The 21,492-nt window shown below is 43.3% G+C and overlaps 3 protein-coding genes across 3 annotated transcripts in view; 1 reads left to right on the top strand and 2 right to left on the bottom strand. All coding sequences in view use genetic code 11, as the record gives it.

The window, feature by feature from the left end:
* Positions 1-245: 245 nt before the first annotated feature.
* Positions 246-10,392, bottom strand: EGR_04051 (putative basic-leucine zipper transcription factor D; the record flags this gene model as incomplete). The annotated part of the gene is made up of 12 exons (XM_024493300.1): positions 246-346; positions 1,407-1,554; positions 2,641-2,808; positions 4,253-4,431; positions 5,809-6,078; positions 6,940-7,126; positions 7,200-7,322; positions 7,897-8,172; positions 9,376-9,449; positions 9,780-10,076; positions 10,144-10,269; positions 10,308-10,392. The coding sequence occupies 12 exons, from the start codon at positions 10,390-10,392 to the stop codon at positions 246-248; spliced, it is 2,034 nt and encodes a 677-aa protein (XP_024352214.1).
* Positions 10,393-18,104: 7,712 nt separating this feature from the next.
* EGR_04052 (hypothetical protein) lies at positions 18,105-18,998 on the top strand (the record flags this gene model as incomplete). The annotated part of the gene is made up of 3 exons (XM_024493301.1): positions 18,105-18,167; positions 18,210-18,344; positions 18,654-18,998. 3 exons carry the CDS (start codon positions 18,105-18,107, stop codon positions 18,996-18,998), a joined length of 543 nt encoding a protein of 180 aa, XP_024352215.1.
* Positions 18,999-20,340: 1,342 nt separating this feature from the next.
* Positions 20,341-21,492, bottom strand: part of EGR_04053 (hypothetical protein) — a gene marked incomplete at both ends in the record, with an annotated part of 3,324 nt that continues 2,172 nt past the window's right edge. Inside the window, one exon of the mRNA XM_024493302.1 lies at positions 20,341-21,401. Coding sequence (XP_024352216.1) covers positions 20,341-21,401 — 1,061 coding nt within the window. The remainder of the gene's footprint in view (positions 21,402-21,492) is intronic.

Raw genomic sequence — 21,492 nt, forward strand, 5'->3', positions numbered from 1 at the left:
ACACACACACACACACACACACACACACACACACACACACACACACACACACACATACATACATACATACATACATACATACATACACACACATACACACACACACACAAGGGGTGAGCGAGGGAAAGTGGGGGTGGTGGGTGAACGGTTTTTGAAAAGGGCTATACAATCCCGTAGACATTTAAAAATAAATGAGAAGGCAGGCGTTTCAATGACGATGGGGAGAGGGGCAGGTAGAATGCGACTCACACCTTCCGTCGACGTCGTAGATCCTTCAAACTGGATATTTGGACTTGTAACTTGCAGAGGCGGAGGTTTTTGTCAGTAGCATTCGCCTCCTCTGATGCTAGGGAAAGGAGATAAGAACGCGTTTTGGCGTAAAGAGAGAAACAAACACACCTCATTTTTTTCTTCTACCGACCTCGGCCCCCTTCGGTCTAATTCTACTTCTGATTATCAACTTCACCACCTTTTGTGGATTTCTTTCCTAGGGTCTTACCATCAAGTGTACAACACACGTTGACTAGTTTTGGTGAACTTCTAATTGCTTTGACCGCCAATGTTATTGTCAACATACCAGTTATGATAGTAACAAAGCAAGATTAACCACATGAGCGCTAAATGAAGTTCCGGTTGCAGCACAGCGGATTCCTCTTCATGCCATGAAAGAAAACTTGATAACCATCAAAAACCGCTCATCCTGAAGCTGTGAAACTTGAAAACTCGAGTACCGCTTTTATTCCTTGAAATTGGGATAATTTTGAACACAATCGTATGCTGGACGGGAGCCAATTTTAAGATAAAAAGAAAACAAAGTCAACGGCAAGATATACCGTTCAAAAATCACTTGTTTGAATCTGAATATGGTGGCTAGGGTACGCAAATTCAGTAACCTTTTCCACACTTTAAGAAGTCCTTTGCACTATGTAATCTTCTACGTAAAGCTAGGAGTCCATCAAATCCCAAAACCATGAGCTTAGTTAAGAATTCGACCTTCTATATGCATGATAAACAGCAGAGCGGAAATTAGAAGGCTGTCAGCAATCAAGCAGTCCTTGACGAAAAGTTTCCCCCACCAGACGGCTGATTGGAGTAGGAGGAGTGTGTTTTTAACGTAGCAGAGCAATGCATTTCAGAAACACCTGCATACATGAGCTAGCGGCCAGGAAGGTGAGCATGTGAGGCAGCGGATAAATTGTTTGAAAAGGCCACCTAAATTCGCGAATAAGCTCTTGAAAGTCAACAAAGGTGTGGGTGTGTATGTAAATGAGTGTGCACGTGTGCTTGTGAGATTACAAACAAAAAGGAGTACCATAACCGGGAATTGAGAATCCCCTCTTGCCTCCATCCACTAGCCACAAATCCAGACTACTTGTCTGTGGGAGACAAAGAAAAGCATAGCTTACACAGATGAGGTGCCAACGCTTCATTGCGCAAAAAAATGGTCAAATTGGAGGATGTCGATCGACCAAACAGGTAGAGCGAGTCGGGAAGGTTATCTTCACTCCAACCAGCCATACTCTCGCCCTGCAAGGGTCGGACCAAATAGGCTTTCTAAAATAAATAACACACGAGATCAATCTGACACTGTACAGAATTACGTTTCAGGTTAAGCTATCAAGAAATTCCATTCCCAGATACACCGTAGAGTGCAATCCAGAGAAGGGTAAATACGAATTCAAACATTTCAAAGTCTACCTGCTTGTTAAGTAGATTCCGATGAGCACCAAAAAGCAATGGATGGCACGAAGTCACCCACAATACCGATATCAGCAAAGAACATGAGAATGGTCGAGGAAATATTTCGTTGGGTAGAGCAAAAATCAAATTAATCCAAAATTCGAGGGCGTCAGAATCACTACCACTGAAACATCAGAGGGACACTACTCTGGTGGCACAACAAGCAGTGCTAAAGGTTTTAAGGAGTGTATTGGATCTATCAGTGACGATCCTGGCCTTGGCGGTTTCCCAACCCATAGCACTTATTCCTGTGAACATTCAGCGGGTGCAATACTTGCAGGAACAGTGAACACAACACAATCATCCACAAAACTGTGAAATTTCTAAAAATTAGTGCCTACCAGGTACCAGGGCGAAGTGAAACAGGTCGACCTAGGATGGTTTAGTCATGGAGACAAATCTAAAACGAAGCTCCCGAAAGTTTAGTTGGACGCTGTGATAAGCATACAACTGGAGTAGGGGACTACATGGGGAAATAAATACAGCTTGCAATATAAAAATTGTTCTTTTCTGGGCTGGTGTAAAGTTAGAGGTCCAAGCATTCACCTCCTACATGGATACTCATATACCTCCGTACCTCAGATAAGAATTTAAAAAAAAAACTATAATCAACCATGCACTTTAGCTAAAACAAATAGTCATGGTGGCCTGCACGGAGCTAGATTCCTGTTGCAACATGTCCACAAAAGCACAAATATGTCTGTCTAACAAGGCGCAGCTAATACGACGACAAAATTACGGAAGTGAAATGCAAGTAAACGATCTTTCAACATCAAGTGTATGGTAATCAATTCACACGGCCAGTATATTTAGAGTAAGATTAAAAAATACAAAATGATAATAGACCCAACATCATCACAATAACAAAAACAGCTACAGTTAACATTTCTTCCCACGTACATGCAGTCGTCGACGTTGGGCACGACCGAATCGATTGGTCCTGGTCACGTGCCACTTGAGGGGTGGTTCGGCTTCGGCCTGACCGTGGCGATAGTGCGCCAATCGTTTTCGACGCTCGAAGACCGGCCAATCAATGCTCTTGTCGATCTCATCAAACACTATCCACACCTTTGAGAAGCGAGGAGATAGGCATTTTCAGTTTTTAAGACATCATTGAGCGCGGAAGATGGCCAATTATGGCCAAAAAGTATACTGAGCCAGTGCTCGGTTGGCGACTGACCCTAACATTTGCACACAAGTGTATTACCTAGGCGGAAACAGCCTAACGGAAACAGTCTAACGCTGTCCCTGCTAGTCCATGTTTATTTTGAGATGCGTACACCGTTTTCACTCCAACTACTTTCAACTATTTACCATTAGGCATGTTCTTGCCTTAAGTACCACACAGGGCTGATTCTTCTGCAAAACTATGATCAACTGACAGAAGGGTCCTTCCTTCTCACTCAAACCATTGACACACCATTTGCTGCAGAGGTTATAAATCTTTTCGTGAAGGATTTTACAGCTAAAAAAAACTAATGAATTTCACAAAGAGTTGCTCAAAGCTCGGATTTATAAAATAAGCCAAATCAAAAAGGTGTAGCAGAGATGTTAGTCAAACTAGGTACGGGAGACCGAGAATTTCATGTGCGGAAGAACTAAGAGGGGGTATTTAAACTGCTGCAGGATTTAAGCCTGACACTAGATATTAAAGGCAAACAGTGAGAAAGGATGTAGAGAGAGGTCTCGCGGTGTTTATTCACAGCACGTCGGCACTTGAATGAAAGGCAGCAAGTGACTCACTGCTGCACGCACTTGGCCTGTCTCGTACCAAGTAAACGGTAACGGTTAGTCGCCTAGCATAAATAAATGGATTACACTACAGCATTGGACTGTGCTTCTCCTCTCAAGCAGTCTTAAGGTGTAAGACAAAATTAGGCTGAAATGACAAGCAAGGTTCTAACGAAACCCATGGATGCAGCCCATCTTGTTGAACTACCCTCTTCAAGTAGCATGCAAAGCACCAGCAGACATAGAATTAATGTGGAACAAAATAGAAAACAAGAATCAAAGTTGTTCTGTAACCTATTGGCTAATAGTTGAAGTTTAGATACCATTATATCACACAGCTCTTTCGTTTTCAGCGTCTTTCAGGATTTCCCTGATCATAGAACTTCCATGACCTTTCCTAATCAGAATCTTGGTTTTCTTATTTAAAAACAGGAGGAACAGCAAAGCCAACTACGTTAAATACACTGGGCGGTAGATACATATCATCAGATTAAGAAATTGCTTCACAAACTGCAAACATCTTTGACGGCGTATTTTGTGTTAATGCCATTGAAGTGAAGAGTAAAATCCGATTAGCATGCAACCGCGAAAAAGCAGTGGGCGACTAAGTCGTGGCTCGATATGAATCTAAATCCATGGCTCCGGAAGAGAAAGATAAGCATTATTGGCTTTTTTAAAGCGACACACATCTGATTTCCGAGCACTAGTTCGATATTCTGAGTTAACAGTGACCCCTGTAAAAAATACACCAACAAGACGAATTGACTTTTTGACCACCTACCACCTCCCCTTCCTCGTTGGATGCCGTATTGACCGTCGAACGGACACTACTGCCAACGAGACGAGGAGCACTCGTTCGGTTTTTCGACGACTGAACAGCTCCCACAACGTCTTGCACCGAGGAGGTGGACAGAAGGATCCTTCCACCAAGTGGGACCTTCGGGAAAATGCCATCGTAGTCTAAATAAAGTAGAAGGTGATTGGCTATACAATGGAGTTTGAATTTTTGCAAGAATACTGGCACAGTCCATGGGCAGCGTTACTCACCTACCGATTAATCAATCTGTACTTTGCAACATGAAATTCCCTGAATAAGGCTTTAATAAAAAATGTCAACGTTTATTTTCTACAGCTTCGTGTTTACGTCGAGTCAGAACACAATTTCGATTTGAGCTTGAAATACAAACAAAGTCAAAAACTGAAGAGAAACTATTACTGCTTTCCTGTAACCCGAAGGAAATGCCTGATTCAGGCAAAGAAAACTAATTCTACTGAAAGTGGACTTTATTTGTCAGGCCAAAAAAGCTTAGAAAGTCATTAGTTTATTGACAGAAGTGGCTAGCTAAATACGGTTAGCTGCAATAAAATATTCCTCGTTTTCAGCCTGTCTGGGGTTGTTGGCGCCACCTGCAACCCCAGGACTGCATTCACGTTCAACTTTCTAGAAGTTCCAAAGAATGACCAATCGCTGGAAATTCTAGAGGCCCGTACTCTCAATCCTGCCTGATTGCGCCAAATCCAGTGGGGATGTGCTCTAACTGTACTACCGACAACTGCTTGAATATCAGTTATTCAGTTGCTGTAGATACACGCTGTCGAAATCACCCAGTCACGGTCTCAGTCTCCGACATTCCCTCTGCTATATAGCTATCAGAGACGTACACGTTAGCTGTACCTCCTTTGCTTACTCATTGTCCCAGTCAGCAAGGGTATCCTCTCTGAAGTGTAGCTATAAGTTATCCGGTTGGAGGTCACGGTAGAACCCAGACAACTTGGGTCATAGAAACTCCAAGTCATAAAATTGGCGACCCAGTTCATGACAGGGGAGCACTGCTATTTACTACCTTTAAAATTTTCTTTTGAGGACAACTTTATGCGAAAACATAGGAAAGGGTTTGAGGGGTTCCATCACCGCAGATGATTTTAATCATGATGAAAGATGAGCTACGTACTACGGGGGGTGATGAGGTGAAAGCAACCAAAGCGAGAGCGATTGCATCTTAAAACTTGTGCAAACTGGTAAGAAAGGGGTTTGACGTGTGGGAACTACCCCGTTACCATACGCATACAAGCCTGGAGAGACTTCCCCGTACCAATTATACGACATCACAGGAAAGTAGCCTATTGCTTTGCTGCATAGGTAATTGCACTTTTGGCTTACACTACCACAGCCTCATAAAACAGTTGCCACAAACAGCTTTCACGATTTTATCATTACCATTCCGCCTTCCAGACTTACTTGTATCCAGCATGACGCCAGCAAAGGTGACACCAATCGGTCAGGGGCAAAATGCAACTAGAAAACAAACATTTTGCATTTAATGACCACCAGCTAACCATTGGAGGATACGACGCCCAAGTTTTTGGATCCACTGAAGGTTGTCGTCAGAGTGCCACCCAGTTGACCGAGAGGTGTGAGGCAGAAGTTCATGAGAAAGAGACAGACCACTGCGAAGAGGCTGGTGGTGACCTTTTTGCGCACACCGCGGGGCAAACCCACTCCACCGATCACGCGATTGCTGCCTAGAATATCACCACCATGACCAGACTTCTGTAGTACTGTTCGCTCAGCGTCCTGCTTTCGTAGAAGCGGCACTTTGCTAACGACTATTGAAAGAGGAGATAAGAGCGGTCAGAGGAGCTCTGTAGCTTCTAAAAGATAGAGATTTTGCATTCATTTTACGTAACCCACATTCACTTACACAGTAAACCAAATATTAAGCACACACTCACAATACAGAAAATGAGCTAAATCTCAGACACTTCCCAAATAGTACCGTGATAACACAAAAGAGGTTTGCCACAGAAAGTACTGGGCGGTAATAACTTGACTATTGGTTCATTGGGCACAGGCCAGATTGCAATTATGGGAAATACCTACAAATGCTTAGGGTTGAAGATGACCTCTTTTGTTATGGGAAAGAATTGGCCGATATTTCCGACTATGCTAAAGTCGATAGGTTGTTCAAGTTTCGCGATAGATTATAGTCAATCTTCTGGTTTGCCCTAATTTAAGGCGCGTGTAGTAGCCACCTTTAGATAACCAGTGTTCGAAGTATCCAAACCGGAGTTACTTCTTAGCGGCCATTTCAACTGGTCGAAAGCGGAAACATTATCGCATTTTCCTCTAACCTGACAGCCCTGGCATTTCAATTGGAAAATGTAAATAATAGAACATCTCATAACCAATTCTAGTGACGCTAAAGATGGGAACAAATTAGATGAATACTAACCCAGATTAATGCTTAAGAAAAACAGTCCGGTGTATAGTTCCTCTTTTTACTAGGCTAGGCCCCAACGAATTTCGCTGCTCTCCTTTTCTTACAAGTCGAAACACCATTAATGTTACAATTTGCGCCTTCAATGAGAACACGCCAATTTTCGAGTCCTACAGTAGTGCTCTTGCGATAAGATGTGATAAGCTCTAGATAACAATGTCGGTGAAAACAGGAGAACCAAACAACACACCGCCGAGTTGAGAAGCCGTGGTGGAGGCCAAAAGGGGTCGTTGAAGTAGTGGCGGAGAGTGATGCTGAGGGAGTGAAGGTGAGGAGGAGGAGCAGGCGGGGGGTGGAGGGGAGGGAGAAGCAATCGGTGACAGCCCTACTCCTCCTACGCTTGTGTCAGATGAACGACGCAGGCTGGCGAACTCCGCCTGGGGTGAAAATAGTGAGAGACCATTAGTGGAACTTGCACCCAGGATAGACAGTTTGCGAATGAATACCCACTTGCAAGTCACCAAGGCACCTTTCAAGGTGATCATAACGATGTCGCCACTCATTATTCTCCTGTCGTAGATGAGCATTCTCCTGTCGTAGTTGGTCAAGTCTATGCTCCAAACGTTCTAAATACTACAAAGAGGGTAAATAAGTCATTAGAGGTGGTTGAAATCACGCCCACGTTGAGCGTGGCATGCCGACCACTAGTAGGTAAACTTGCGGTGGCATTAAGCCCCAAGAAAAAAATATTCTCGGTGGATCAGAACAAGAAGATCCAAAGTGCGCACGCAATTTTAGCTCCTAGACACATGAATCAACGCGCAACAGAGGGGTCAAGTGAGATGAGTCCACGTAATTCACAGCAGCAAAATTAGCAAGAGCTGAGTCCTAAACGTGACCCAAAAGGAAAGACGCATCATATATGCACACATATGCATGAGTACACACTGCAAAGTTGATCCATGTAACGAGTACAGGTGTCGCAAAGAGCCTAACCACATTGGACTGAACAAATAGCGCCGTTCTACAATATTCTCCCAGAAACTTATTTCTTTTTTGAAGGGTTTATACTTTGAAACGATAGGCATCACATTCTTCAATGGGTTATTTTAACTAAGTGCACTTATCAACGTCCATATTGTAAAAGATACACCACTGAAGAATAGAAGAAAGAAAGGCTGAAAGAGAGGGTTGAATGGCGATGTACCTCCTTCTTCCTTAACCGGCTAAGGCAAGCAGCCTGGCGATTTTTGATCATTCGCTCCTGCTTTTTGACCAACTTCTCAAAACTCTCTGACTCCGTTGGGGGTGAGATGACCTGGAAGGAATTGGAGAAAGTGAACTCGTCGATCACTGGAAGGCTGACCACAGCGGGAACCAGGGCAGTGTGGTGTTCCTGTTCACGGGAAGAAGTAGTGTTGTAGCCGCCAGGCTGGAGACCACAGGCTGCTCGCGTCGAAGGTGCCGTGGTTCTGCCAGTGCCCTGTTAGAGTGAGAGCATAAACGACTCATTAAACGCAACAAGGAACTTTGGATTTTACGCCCTTTTTTTCTAGCGCATTATCAGTTGTTTTTAAAAAGTATATTTTAAAAATGAGCGTTGGTTGCTTAAATAGGTTCAAACTGCTTGCGCGTCGAATACAGTAGGAGAGCATGAAGATAAGTACTTGAATGGTATGGGTAAAATGATTGAATTATCCCTGAACTGGTAGTAAGAAATGGGACAAATGAATATTCCTTTCATGGGAACTCACCACATAGACCCCAAAAATCCTACATACTGCAGCACTTATCCCTACCTTGTTTGCAGTAGCGGATCGTGTGAAAATGTATAACTGGAACAAAAAACGTAAAAACGTATCTCCTATGCAACAAAAGCTGACCTGCCACGTAATTGTTGAGCAAACTGCACAAAATGTCCTAAGAAACGAGGGCTACTTGGCCAATATTTTACTATAGATAAACACATTGGCTGTGAAAGTCAGGTTGTGTAAGAATACAACCTGCAAGAGATCAGAGCAAAAAATATTCGGTGTGACACAGAATTGTGAATCTCCAACGCATTTGGACTTGGAAATTCTAATATTTAAGGCACTTTTTATAGTATGCCAACACTCGTACTAGGTGAACAGTTACAGGCAAAAATCATACTGATAAAACTAGGAATTACGACCAAATTCCCATAACATTTCTTTAATCTACACTAAGCGAGAAAACCCACACTCCTACCAAAGGGTGAATTCACACTGCCTAATGAAAGCTCTATAGAGGCGTGAAATACACTATGCTCTGTTGAACCTGCCACAGGATATATCATGAAAAGCAATGATTGCCCTAATAGTGTTCTAAGTAGGTATGCATCGTCTATGAAGCAAGACATTGCGTTGTTAGTGCATCGAATAAAAGATACGGTTAGAAGATATGGCTTCAAGGCGCACTTCTACTTTTGACCAGTGTTTGCTAGAAGTCCACCGGAAAAATTCAAGCGGGTCAGACAAATGCAGTTTCTATGACCTCACCATACATGCCCAAAAGTTACAGGTTTTGCGATGCCCTATTTTATCAAAAAACCAGTTAATTTACCGAAATAAGAACATTCCCAAAGCCACAATACATTCAACTTGAAATGATGCGCTCAAATTCCAGAAGCATTTGTTAAAATCCTAGGTAAAGAGGGGAAACTCACATTTTGCCCACGTGAAAGTATACGAGGGATTTTGGGCGAGACGTGGTTCGAGGCTGGAATTTGGCGAAAGGTAGCTGTAAGGGACACAAAAAACCACAAAAACATCCAGCTTAAATAGTTATAAACACCCCAAATCGGGATTATGACCCCAAATACTATTTACAGGAGCGACAACAAAAAAAATCTAGGGCCGTAATATCTATTTAAAACAATCGATCAGCACAACTCCAGCTCAGTGACGTTGCCCAGAGAGTTGAATAAACAAAACGTCATGTACCGCTAGATTTGGGCCTGAAATGCGATGCAATTAAATTGCTCAGTAAGTTTGAAGTTAACCAATACCAAGACTTCCACAATAAAGCTCCTACAAGACTGAGATCTTTTAAGATCCTTAGCAAACGTACAAGTGCACCCAGAGAGTTCAGGTTTGACAAGAGCAGTGCCATGGGGGAAGGTACGAGTGAGCGAGGCGGGGGTGGATGGCGCGGTGGGGTCGCGAGACCCAATGATAAGTGGTTCAAATGGTCTTGGACGTTTCAGCTGTGAGGAGAGGGTCTTACAGACCGTGGCTTCGGCGCCGGTAATACTAGCAACCTCCGTTACTGGAGGGAGTTGTACGCTAGTCGAAGCACCCAAGTCGGGAAGGTCAAAACTACCTTGCTTGATGTCGCAAAGGAGCGACTGGAGCTTGTCACCATGGTCTGAAAAAGCAATAATATAGAATCAGTGCCGTATTTTAAAAGAATGCTTCCAGTACCCAAAACTTACTGCTAATACCACTGTCGCTATCAGAAGTATCGACAGTAGGTTCGGGTAGAACCGCATCGGGCATGCCAAATAGGCAGAAATCAACGTTCGGGTCTTGAAACATATCCTGTGGGCCAAGATCCAAATCTAACGAGGAAATTAAGCCCAGGATCTGATAAACTTACTAAAGTCTGCATCGTCCACAACACCAACAAGATCACCGAAGGGGAAGGGTGAGGATTCATCGGGGAGGTCCACACCAGAGAACATTGCATATAAAAACTACAAATAAGCAAGATCAGACACATTAGCGGGAATACAATTTTATCCGAAAGGATTATCAAAATAAAGCTTAATTACATTGAACATGAAAACATGCATCTGAGACAAAATTTATAACGCATCAGAAACTTGTGTTTACTAGTAGAGAAGTAGTGACCACTGACTGAAAGTAGTTATAACAATTACTAATATTATTAAACGACTAAACGAAAAACAACTCTGTAGCTACTAACCTGAAGAAAAATATTTCGCGACTATACAAAAACTCAAGTCCCACGAAACACCCGATAAAAAGCACTTAAAAGAACTTAGAATCCTAGGAGTTGCAAGCAATGCCACTTCAAATGTAAAATACGGAAGACAAATAATCAAACCAACTATGACTAATCCTCGTGATTGCGCGTAGAATTTAGTACGTGTAGAACGTCAAAAAAATGAACAAAAATTTCAGGATTTTAAATGAAGCTGTTGTGCACCTGTTAAAAAGTTCTATTACAAATACGTAGAACCAGACACGAAAACGCAGCACACCGACGCCGCAAAACGAGTGACCCATACGGCTCTAGACCAACCCCCCGTAAAACCAATGAACCTTCAGTGTAGCTGCTTAGTAATCTTTAATGCAAAGCAGTTTTCAGGTAATAATTTACTTAGATCTTTATATGCTTTATTTTAAAACCTAATGTCGTAAAATTTTTTAAATTTTTGACCTTAAAACGGGACAAAATTTTGTTGGGCATTGTTTATTGACTGTGATTTTTTAAAAAATCGGATAATAATTGACCAAACATTTGCAAATATCCCAACTCATAGCAAGCAATCTACCAGTGCTTTGTAAAAACTAATGCACATCTTGGGCACCAAGTTACCAACTGCTGACCACCTGACCCAATTTGCCCCACGGTAGAGGCCGGACTGGCTTCACCTCGTGATCGAGTCGCCAGTGGTCCTCAAGGAGGTAAGCCGGCTTTTTTTTATGGCTTTACTATCCGCAAAAACCAAAAAATCGTTATAATTTGCATCGTTTCCCTCCAGTCAGTTTCTCCTACCCGAGGATATTAAGACGGCAAGAGGAAGGAACATCGAAATTGCTACAGGTGAATACCTTAGAGCAACCAAACTGAGAGACACTTCGAACCTTGGCATGGGGTGTAGTTGTTACGGTTCCAATGCTATTGGGGATCACTCACTTAGTTCTTGTATCAAAGGAGCAAACTACGCTACACCTCACCATATTTGGGGGGCGTCAAATCTGCACGACACTTTGGACTAGGAAGCATAGGCCCGTCACAGCCGACTCATGAAAAGCCAGTTTGGCGTACTTTCGCGAACGTGAGCTGCCCTTAACTGCGCTAAATCAGCAGGCCTTTAAATCGGCTCTAGTCACACGTCATCCGGAAGGACACCAGGAGGAGCACTTATCCGGAGACCCTCGAGAACTCATGCACTTAGCAAACCCATTTTGCTCTACAAGTTATGGCTGCTCTACTCGAATTGCACCACCATAGCCTCGGAATCTCTATAACAGAGATGGGCGCTTATTCCTGAGATTTCACAGCCGTAAACGCAGCACCCAAGATGGCGATGAGTGTTCGTCCCCCTACATTCGACGTGGCACCAACCATTCAATTGCATCTGACTTTCGAAGACAGGCGTCAGTAGCCTACCGGTTGCATCCACACTAATTGCATGACCTAAGGCAACATGGTTAGCTAATCAACTAAGGTGGACATATTGCAGTGCTGAGTGCAGTTATGCAGCCAAACTGCAACAAGATTAGAAGCGTCAAGGTGCTGAGCCATTGGGCCCGAGTTACAATACACATGCCAACACCACGCGCACTCTTCAGTAGGGTTTGCAGATAATGATGTTAACATAGCCATGGGATAAATAAGGTCAACACAATACAGATCATATTTTGTATAGCCATTGCCGTGAAGCAAATTTCAACAGGTTTAAGGGAAATCACATAAAAGTGGAAGCTAAAGGAACGCAAAACATCAAATTTCATGGAATTGTTCAACTGAGTCAGAATGAAGAAATCAATGGGTACATTAGTATAAATAGGATTCTTTAAGGAAAAAATACCTCACTATGAACCTTTACGGCTAGTTCTCGACCTGAAATAATGAAAACTCTAATTTAATTTACGACAAAACAGCGCATAGGTGCAGAAAATAAAGCGATTCTCGAAGCCATGGACGATAATTCGAAATTGGATCAAACAATCTGAAATTGTTTACAAGCAAACAGATTCTGCACCATACAGGGAAGAATCAACAAACAAGAGTAGCACGAAAGGTCAAACAATGTTCGAGTAAAGAATGCAAAATGACAGAAAAAGCCACTAAAAAACACTACATCTAAGCGAAGTTATGAACACTCACTGAGAGTGGAACGTCTTCACAGCATTGTATTCAAATTTTAAAATATTCGGAATATGGGTGAAGTCTTGCAACATGAGCGCCCTTCCAATTTTGCTGAAAAGTAAAGCAACTCGATTAGGGTAAAGGGTGGGTGCTCAAAGTGATACATGCACTAATTTACCTTTCAACAATCCGAGGGAAACGGGGGGTCAATATGACGTGAACAATGTAAAACCATAAACAGCCCAGAACCGACCCGACGAGAGCCCCAACGCAAACCTGGTTGACGTAATGAAACTCAAGATATACTCTTGCAACGTAGCAACTACATGGTTCCTACCTTGTATAGCACGTGATCACTGACATTAGAAACAAAAGGGAAACGATAAAGCGTCGAGCAAAAAAGGAATAATGACGCGGAGAAAGCCGGTATTTTATAAAAAGAGAAAAATAGGCCATCATAAAGAACATAAATGTCGCGTGATTAGACGGCATTCCATATGAGGAAACTAGAGACTTCGCTAAAAAAGGATTAAAAAGAAATAAGTCATTACGATGGGTGGGGGGACGCGGAATCCGAATTATTTTCTTGGAAACCTTGCATATCACCTCATTTGCAAGCATCCCGACTGCATAAAAAATCTGAAAATCGGGATTGATGTCAAGAACCTTACCGTGTGCAAATCACGATGAAAAAACACGAGGCACAGGACTGAGAAACCTATTATCAACGGTATTTGTGAAATCCATGCAGCTATGCAACCAAACACATCATCTGGACTAATGTATATTTAGGCAGATTACTTCTTTTGTACATTACAAGAAAGGTTTCTATGGGTTCCCAATTTTGCAGATAGTCCATTGGGATTCGCAATGTGCAGGACGACAGTAACCACCACCATCAAGTAGCGCGCGTTTATGCCGCGGTCACTAGACACAACTTTGTACAGAAAAATACCAAGCCTTAGCATGCTGTAGCTTTCTTAGCAAACCTGCATGCTATTAATTTTGTCGGTCTCACAGTGTGAGAAGTCTTTTTTAAAATGTAAAACGGAGGTCAGTGCAAAAAAACGGAAATCATAACCTTTTTAACTGATAGAAAACGGGGCCACGAATTTCTACTCTGCAGGACTATCTTCTGTTAGCAGCGCAAAAAAGCAGATTTTTTAAATTTTGAACTTGTTTTTTGAACATGGCAAATCGCAAAATTACTGAAGGTACTGTAAAACCTCGTAAAATGACCATTTGTGGAAAATTATTACTCGCCTGACGATTAGATAAGTAGTATTGCTCTAAGCTATAAGAACACGTAGAACTATTGAGAAAAATGTGTTACTGGTATACAAAAGGTCTGAGAGGCCACTGGCATGGCCCAGAGACCAAGCCGATGCGTGTAAGCGCAAAGCATAGGTCTTGGCAAACTACTAAAGCATCACAATATGGGTGCCGCTGCTTTGTAATTGTATTTAGGGGAATGACGTCATAAGCATTTCAATTCATCCAATAAGCAGAGCCGCCCAACGCCGTGAGGAAAAAGCTTAAATCTACTATTGTAGATTAATGACTACAATTTTCTATAAGAATAAACGTAAATTACTCGAATTACTATGATTTGGAGCACAGATACAGTCGGAATCCTCCGTTGCTTCGTGAAACACACCCACAGCATATCGTGTGTGAAGTTTGCTAGAGAGCGATCTAATGACACTAGGATAAAATTGCCTTTGTCTGGTTTACAGATGAATAAAACTTGATACGCAGTGCTTTACTATTGACAAGTGCAGAATTCAAATAAAACACACAATGATTTATTGATTAGACGCGATTAATTTGCACTGGGTGGCAGTTCTATTACTCGCAGTAATTCATACGATGGTAAGAAGGTAAATTAAGAACAGGATGTAAACTACTCTCTTTCCGCTTCCCAAATCACTCTAATTTTTTTCAATGAATTAAGCATGGTATTTCAAGAAAGGATTGGCATGTAGGTTGGCTATGCTTACAGTAGTATCACATTTCCTACACTGTTTCTGATTATTGCATTTCAAGATCCTAGTACTTTAATTATTTTATCTCAGAGCAACCTAAATTAGTTTAAGTTGGTCGAGCTTCATAAAATACAATTTTATTCGGGACTATGCTCCCTATGGTTAAAAAATATAATCAAAACATATTTTCATCAACTTTTGAGAGATGAGCTCTATAAAACAAACTCCCGTACTTAAATTTGATACTTCGGTATCACATGAGGCCCATCTTTATTTTCCAAAACAAATTAGCAGTTCTGTTACCTCATTTGTATTAAGGCAAACAAGACATTTTATAAAATTTACCATCGCGCCTCTAGGCTGTCCTGAAGAAGAAGGAAGACACACTACTCGAATGCAATATGTACTGTCGACGTACATTTGGTCTGAGGGATGGGTATCACTGGCATGGTCCGGAGGTTAGGCTGTGCGGTGGAGGTGCAAAGGTGGAGCCTCTAAGCGGCCCGTCATTAAAACTGAGAGTTAAATATACAAGTAAATCATTACATAGACCTCCTCTCCGGTGCGCCCCTTGGTCAATTCTTCGCGTTGGTCATCACAGCGTAGTCGGTGCTGTAAGAAAATAGCATCCACGTGCCACCCGTACTGATCATCGAATTTTCGTCCAACTGAGAAGATAGTCGACCACAGCGTTACTGACCCTCTTCGTAATTCCACCGGATCTGGAGTTATGTCCTGTTTGGGAAATATAATGGAGGAAGGGGAAATGTGCTAGCCACCACGGACGTTCATGGCTAGTCTTAGGAACACTGACCTAAAATTATAGTCATATAAAGAATGAAGAAAATTTAACATAGTTCTTTGGGTATAAGGTTTCACATCCGTTTCCTTTTCACTTTTTTCTCACTTCACTCCTGCCCGGCCATAGCCCTCTGAACCCTATCCAGCTAAAAGAGGGGTGAAAGAGGAGGCGTCGTGTGTTCACTTCATTGACATCCTCATACAGGCACCATAGACAGCTGCTTAACAAACTATCCCAGATGGTTCAAGACTAGTGTCGCTTCAGTCATTACTAGCATTCCTGCAGAACACAGAAGTGGAGCATTACCCAAGGTGGACATCGTTTTTGCCCTCCTTACTGGGTCGACGCCGATTTCCCCATCCACTGCACATGCACTTCTGCCTTCCCGCTGAGGTATAACATCCAACCATAGCGCCTCGAGACTTTTCTAGTAAAAGAAAGGAGATACTGCTTGGGCAGAATATGTGTTGACGATTGGCAGAAGGTCTGGTGGCTACTGGCATGGCCCGAAGGTCAGGCTGCCCGGTAAGGGTACAACAGCAGAGGCCCCAAGTGGCCCCATTACCAAAGCAGAGAGTTAAGCAAACAATCAATGTATTATACACAAATATAACGCTTTCACCTGTTTATAATATCCAATTGTACCCAATCGTGTCCCAAACAATTTGGCTAGGCTTGAGACAATGAAGTAGACGTAGGATGACTCTCCTGGTCTGAAGGTAGGCAGCCATTTTGGCTTTGAGTCCTTTAGTCCATCCTCATTAAATTTGAGTAGATGTATGACAAGAGGGGTGGAGTCCACATAGAGGAGTGTGATCTTGAAGGGACCCTCTTGGTGAGGTATTTTCGAGGCAATGTCGCAGATACTCCATCCGTACCTTCATGTCGATTGTCACTGACGGCAGTAGCACACTTTTTGCATGACCCCGTGGGAAGCTCCCTTCTTTCTATCTACTTCATTCGGTGCTCTGTATGACTACCAATTTGCTAACTTTCGTATGAAAATTCAAAGCATTTGTAAGTATCAGTGACAGATCCTAAAAATGGGCACTATTGAATCCACTTCGAGAATTCTTGTAAAAGTTCCTACACAAACACCAATATTATTGCTCCAGTCCTTCGGATTTAGTTGAACGCTGATGGTATGCCTGTCTAGATGCAAGTTTACTATTCCGAAAGGAGAACTGTCTAAGAGACATCGAAATGAACGCTCAAGTGTCACCTCCATAACTCCTCAAGTTCTCATGAATTGGCCTCTCGCGTACATTACCTTCCATTCTTCCCTTCAAGGCGCAAAGAACCTTTAGCTGACAAAGTGTAGTCATCGGGCTTGCTCTGTGAGGGATATTGCGGTACACTTGCCTCGCCAGTTCGCGGTTACTGTATCTGATGCGATCGTGACAGAGCATTCACCGCTTCATCTGTCTCGCAATGCCATCCGCCTTCTTAAAGAGCCTGTAGAAGTTGTTCAGGTGCATGACATTTCCAGCTGCAGGTGGCGCCTTCCAGTTTACATTGCAGTACAGCAATAAAAACTGCACGAAGATTTCACCGGCTGAATCGTATTGAAGGTGTCCTCACAAATAACATTAAAATTTCGTTAACAATTCTGGAAGGGACGCTTCAACTTAACAAAGGCTGTCACCAAAGACTCGCTTCGGACATGGACTACAGATACTAACTGATTACCTCGATTTCTTTCCCAGTAAGAAGCTTAAGGCGGCAATGGACAATTGTTCAGTGTATCATTTCGTCTTCATAGTCAAGGCCAATCAGGGAGGTGCAGTGGACCCTTCCTTGAGGTCAGTTGTACCCCCCTAAAAACCTACTTTGCTGCATCTCCACTTATTGTGTAAGACGTGAATTAGAGGATCCGCTACAATCAGCTACCGTTTTAAACCTTCTGTGGTGAACCTTCACAGTTCTACCCATCCACACCGGAGATCTTTCTTCTGCTACGTCTTCATTTGGTAGATAGCCGACGAAAGTAGGATTATTAGTCATTTGGATCGGGTTTGCCTACCGCTACCACAAATTCAATGCCCTGAGACTTCTTCGAAGTCGTAATAGTCCCTGTCTCTATGGCAGAAGGTTTATCGTTGACACACAGAAGGGACAGAGAATGTGTACATGACCAGAGTCGCAAATTTAAACAAAAACCAAACCATTACAGACTTTAGTGTCAATCTTCCCACACCTTTTTTTTTAAAAATTACGTGGGAATGTGGAGAGCGAAGAGCACTCGGCGTACGCTACTTTGGCGTCCATTTCATCATTATTAAGCAACCACCATGAGCTATTTTTCCAGTCAGTCATGATCACGCGTTTTGGCACTCTCCACTCAGGCCAATTTTACAAACAAAACTTTCTAGCGGATTTTCATCGCTAATCATCACATCGAGGCTTGTGAAAAGCCAGATTTATACGAATTGCGAGGTCATTTCACAAACCGGTCACCCTTGAACTAGCTTGAATGAATCTCGACAAATAAGTTGTGTGGTAATATGGCGCTCGTATCCCCCCTGGAGATGATGCGGCACCCAAATGTTTGGACACAACCTTATATTAATTGTGCGCCCAGGAGCAGGGCACCAAGGTGCAAAGATGGTAACCATGCCAAAAAACTGACTCGACTTTTTTCTTTGCCAGAATCCAACAATCGAGAAATTGGAGGAATCAGTCAAGGTGGCGTGGGGCAATGTCGCCCTGTGGAAACACAGATACATAAAGGAATGCAGGAAACGTGAGGCCCTTGAGGAGAAACTGAAAGCTCTCGTCACTTTGGTAGGCTTTCGACAACACTCAACATGACCTCAAATAGTTTCTAAACACGGTAATAATCCCCCTCTAGCTCCCTAAATACCTTAAAGCATCAAGAAGAGGGGTTGATAAAAGGCAATAGTTGTTGCCTACAACAACTGTACTATCTTTTGACAACTTTTACCGTGTTCTGTGACATTCTTTCGAAACCTAGAGATCACGTGAGCTAATAGTTTACAGATTACCTTTTGGAAGGTGACACTTTTAACAAAAACTATTCAAATGAATCAGTAAATAAACCAGAATACGAATTTTGATTTATATTTTAACCAGGGGCGTCAGGAGGGATCCTCATCTTACGTGGATGAGTGCCTCAACCTAAAGAAGTACACTTTTGTCGCCTTGGAGATCTGCTCACTGAAGGACGCAGAAATCAACGCGTTGAGGAGGAAGGTGGGCGTTCTTATGAAGGACACCAACGAGCTTGTCAGACTAATGTCCGCACACACTCGAAAGAGAGCCAACGCAAAGATTGTGCAGCTCCTCAAGTGCCAACTAGACTTGGAACTGGTAATTAAGGCCAATCGGATGATGCACCCTTACTTTGATAAAAGACTTCGATTAATTGAGAATCTTCCATTGGTACCAGGAGAAATCAACCCTCCAACTACAAAATGAGCGTCTGTCAGGTGAAGTGACGAAGCTCCGTTCGATGTGCGATGAGTGCATGACGAGGAAGGTTTCAATGAGCAGTGGGGATGTAATCCATTCTCGCATTCACTGCGACAACACAGCCCTGATCCGACTTCAACACAAAACGGAGATGCAACGCGCGGAGTCGGAAGTAGAGAAAATAAAGCAGGAACTGATAGTCAAGAACATGGAGGTAGCCCTTATTTGCTATTCAAGTCATTCATCAAGGGAGATGGTCTGAATCTGGGTTAAATTAGCAGGTAGATGAGTTTGCAATTCCAACTTCTGCCCGCATTTTGAGAGGTATTATTTATATGGGCGGCATGCAATCCACTGTCACCCCCGGTTTGTTCATATTGCCCAGGTAGACACCACCCTACTGTTATCAATTAAGTAGACTCCACGAACCTTAAACTAGTAAGAATTATCAGGCTGCTTTTAATTATAAATTCCAACACACTGATGTCTTTCTGTAAATCAACTGCACACAGTGACAGTAAAGGCAAGCATTTGGGAAGCTACTCCTCCTTTGACCCTTCTAGTTGGAGTCATGTCAAGAAAAACTGGTCCAGCTGCGAGAGCACAGTCAACGCCAAGAGGCGCAGTTGATAGCACAAACAACAGAATTGGATTCGTGTCGACAGCGGGAGCAAGAGCTACGCAGATCATTCGCTCGAAGGCTCCAGTCCCTCGAGATGACCATAACAACTAGCCAGTGCGCTTTCGCTAGTCGTGAAAGAGAACTCCTCAAACGAATCACCGCTTCTGTAGACAAACGAGATTAAAAAACTTACCACCCCCTAATTCCATATCATACTTCGTTCCAGTGAAACAATTTCTCAAAATGCAAAAATGACAATTCTCACCAATTCGTGCGCATGAAACACTTTATTAACAAATAAAAAATATATCTATGTATACATATGCGCACGTACGCAAGCTCGTATGCATGCATACACATGGAGTTGAGCGAAATGGAGGTATTGAAAGAAAAGAAAGACTAGGAAAAGAAGGAAGAGGCGAAGAACTAGTTGAAAGACCAAGCAATAAGACCTATCAAATAGAGCCTCCCCTCTGGCAACAAGTGACACTTCTTTTGACACCTCCTGGGAAGGATGCGGGCTGACGAGGGGCGTATAAAAAACTTACCTGAATAAAACCCCGACTTTGCTCTCACACAAGCACCTATCCCTCTCTGTCTATCCTTCCACACAAGAACTGCAACAAATTAATAACTAATAAGAGGCGAATGAGAGGTTCCTGGAAAGGAACAAGTAATTAAGAGCATGAATGAAAAACGGTAAGTCAAAAAACGTACAGAAGCTCACTACAAGGACTGATTCCACCAGTCTGTCAAATCTTTACACGCCAGAGATTTCACCATCGCAGTCTCGGGAGGTAAACTCACACCAGCAGTTGCAAAGACCTCCTCCACCACCACCTCCATGCCAACCGCCAACGCCGCGACTCGCTTCACCAAGGCCACCCGATGCCCCTCACTGAAGCCACAGTTCCTCAGTACTAGGGCGTAGAGTTGCCACAGCTTGCTACTTAGCGGCATCAGTTTCACTGCGTCTGCCAGACACTCGACCAAGTAACTGGCAAGCCCCTTGCCCGCATCTTGTTTGGGAGGGTAGAACTTAATACCCAGGCCGGCGACCATCAACCAAAACTCCTCATCCATAGGTCGTTCAAGTCTCGCGATAGAACACAGGCTCTGCAACCACCGGAGAGAATCAGGTGCATTAGTATTGCACAGGAAGCCACCACCAGCGAAAAGCGCCTTTAGAGTACGGAATCCGTAGGTGTCTAGGAGGCGAGTAAACAGAGGAGTAGGCGGATAGGAAGCGGAGAATTTGTCCACTCGAACGGATTGAAGGACCTCGAGAAACCATGACGGTGGGTTGAAACGAAAGTTTAGATCCTCGGTGAGAGCAGGCGGAAAGAAGAGAACACTCAGCGCAGCCGAGTATTCATCTGCAGTGGGAAGCATGTTGGCTAGGGCCAGACCCAGGTGGAAAAGTAGGGCAACAAGAGGATAGGGAAAGGCTTCCTCTTGGTAGTCAGACAAGCGGGTGATGGCGTGACGAAGGAACTCGGGAAGGAGAGATGAAGAAAAATTATGAAGCATACTGAAGAGGCCAAAACACATCCACAGGTATACAATGTTTTTACTGTCGTACATGTGCGAGTCACTCTCCTCAGCTAAACCCAGGAGCCTACGAAAAGCGGAGTAGACAGAGGCCGCATCTAGTGATGACAGAGGGATAAGTCCAGTGACTAACTCAGAGAGGAGACTGCTACAGGGCTCCGATTTGCCTGATTCCTGCATGAGACAGGCGAAGCAGTAAGCGAACGTGGTTTGCATCGAACAGTGGTTTGTGAGATCTGAAACGAGGTCGAACACAGTAGGTTCACTCTGTTGCAAGCTCACATTCGACAGATAGATGGCAGTTGGAAAGAAGAGGTTATCGTGGGG

The sequence above is a fragment of the Echinococcus granulosus genome (assembly GCF_000524195.1).
Source record: "Echinococcus granulosus chromosome Unknown EG_S00024, whole genome shotgun sequence".
Classification (NCBI taxonomy): domain Eukaryota; kingdom Metazoa; phylum Platyhelminthes; class Cestoda; order Cyclophyllidea; family Taeniidae; genus Echinococcus; species Echinococcus granulosus.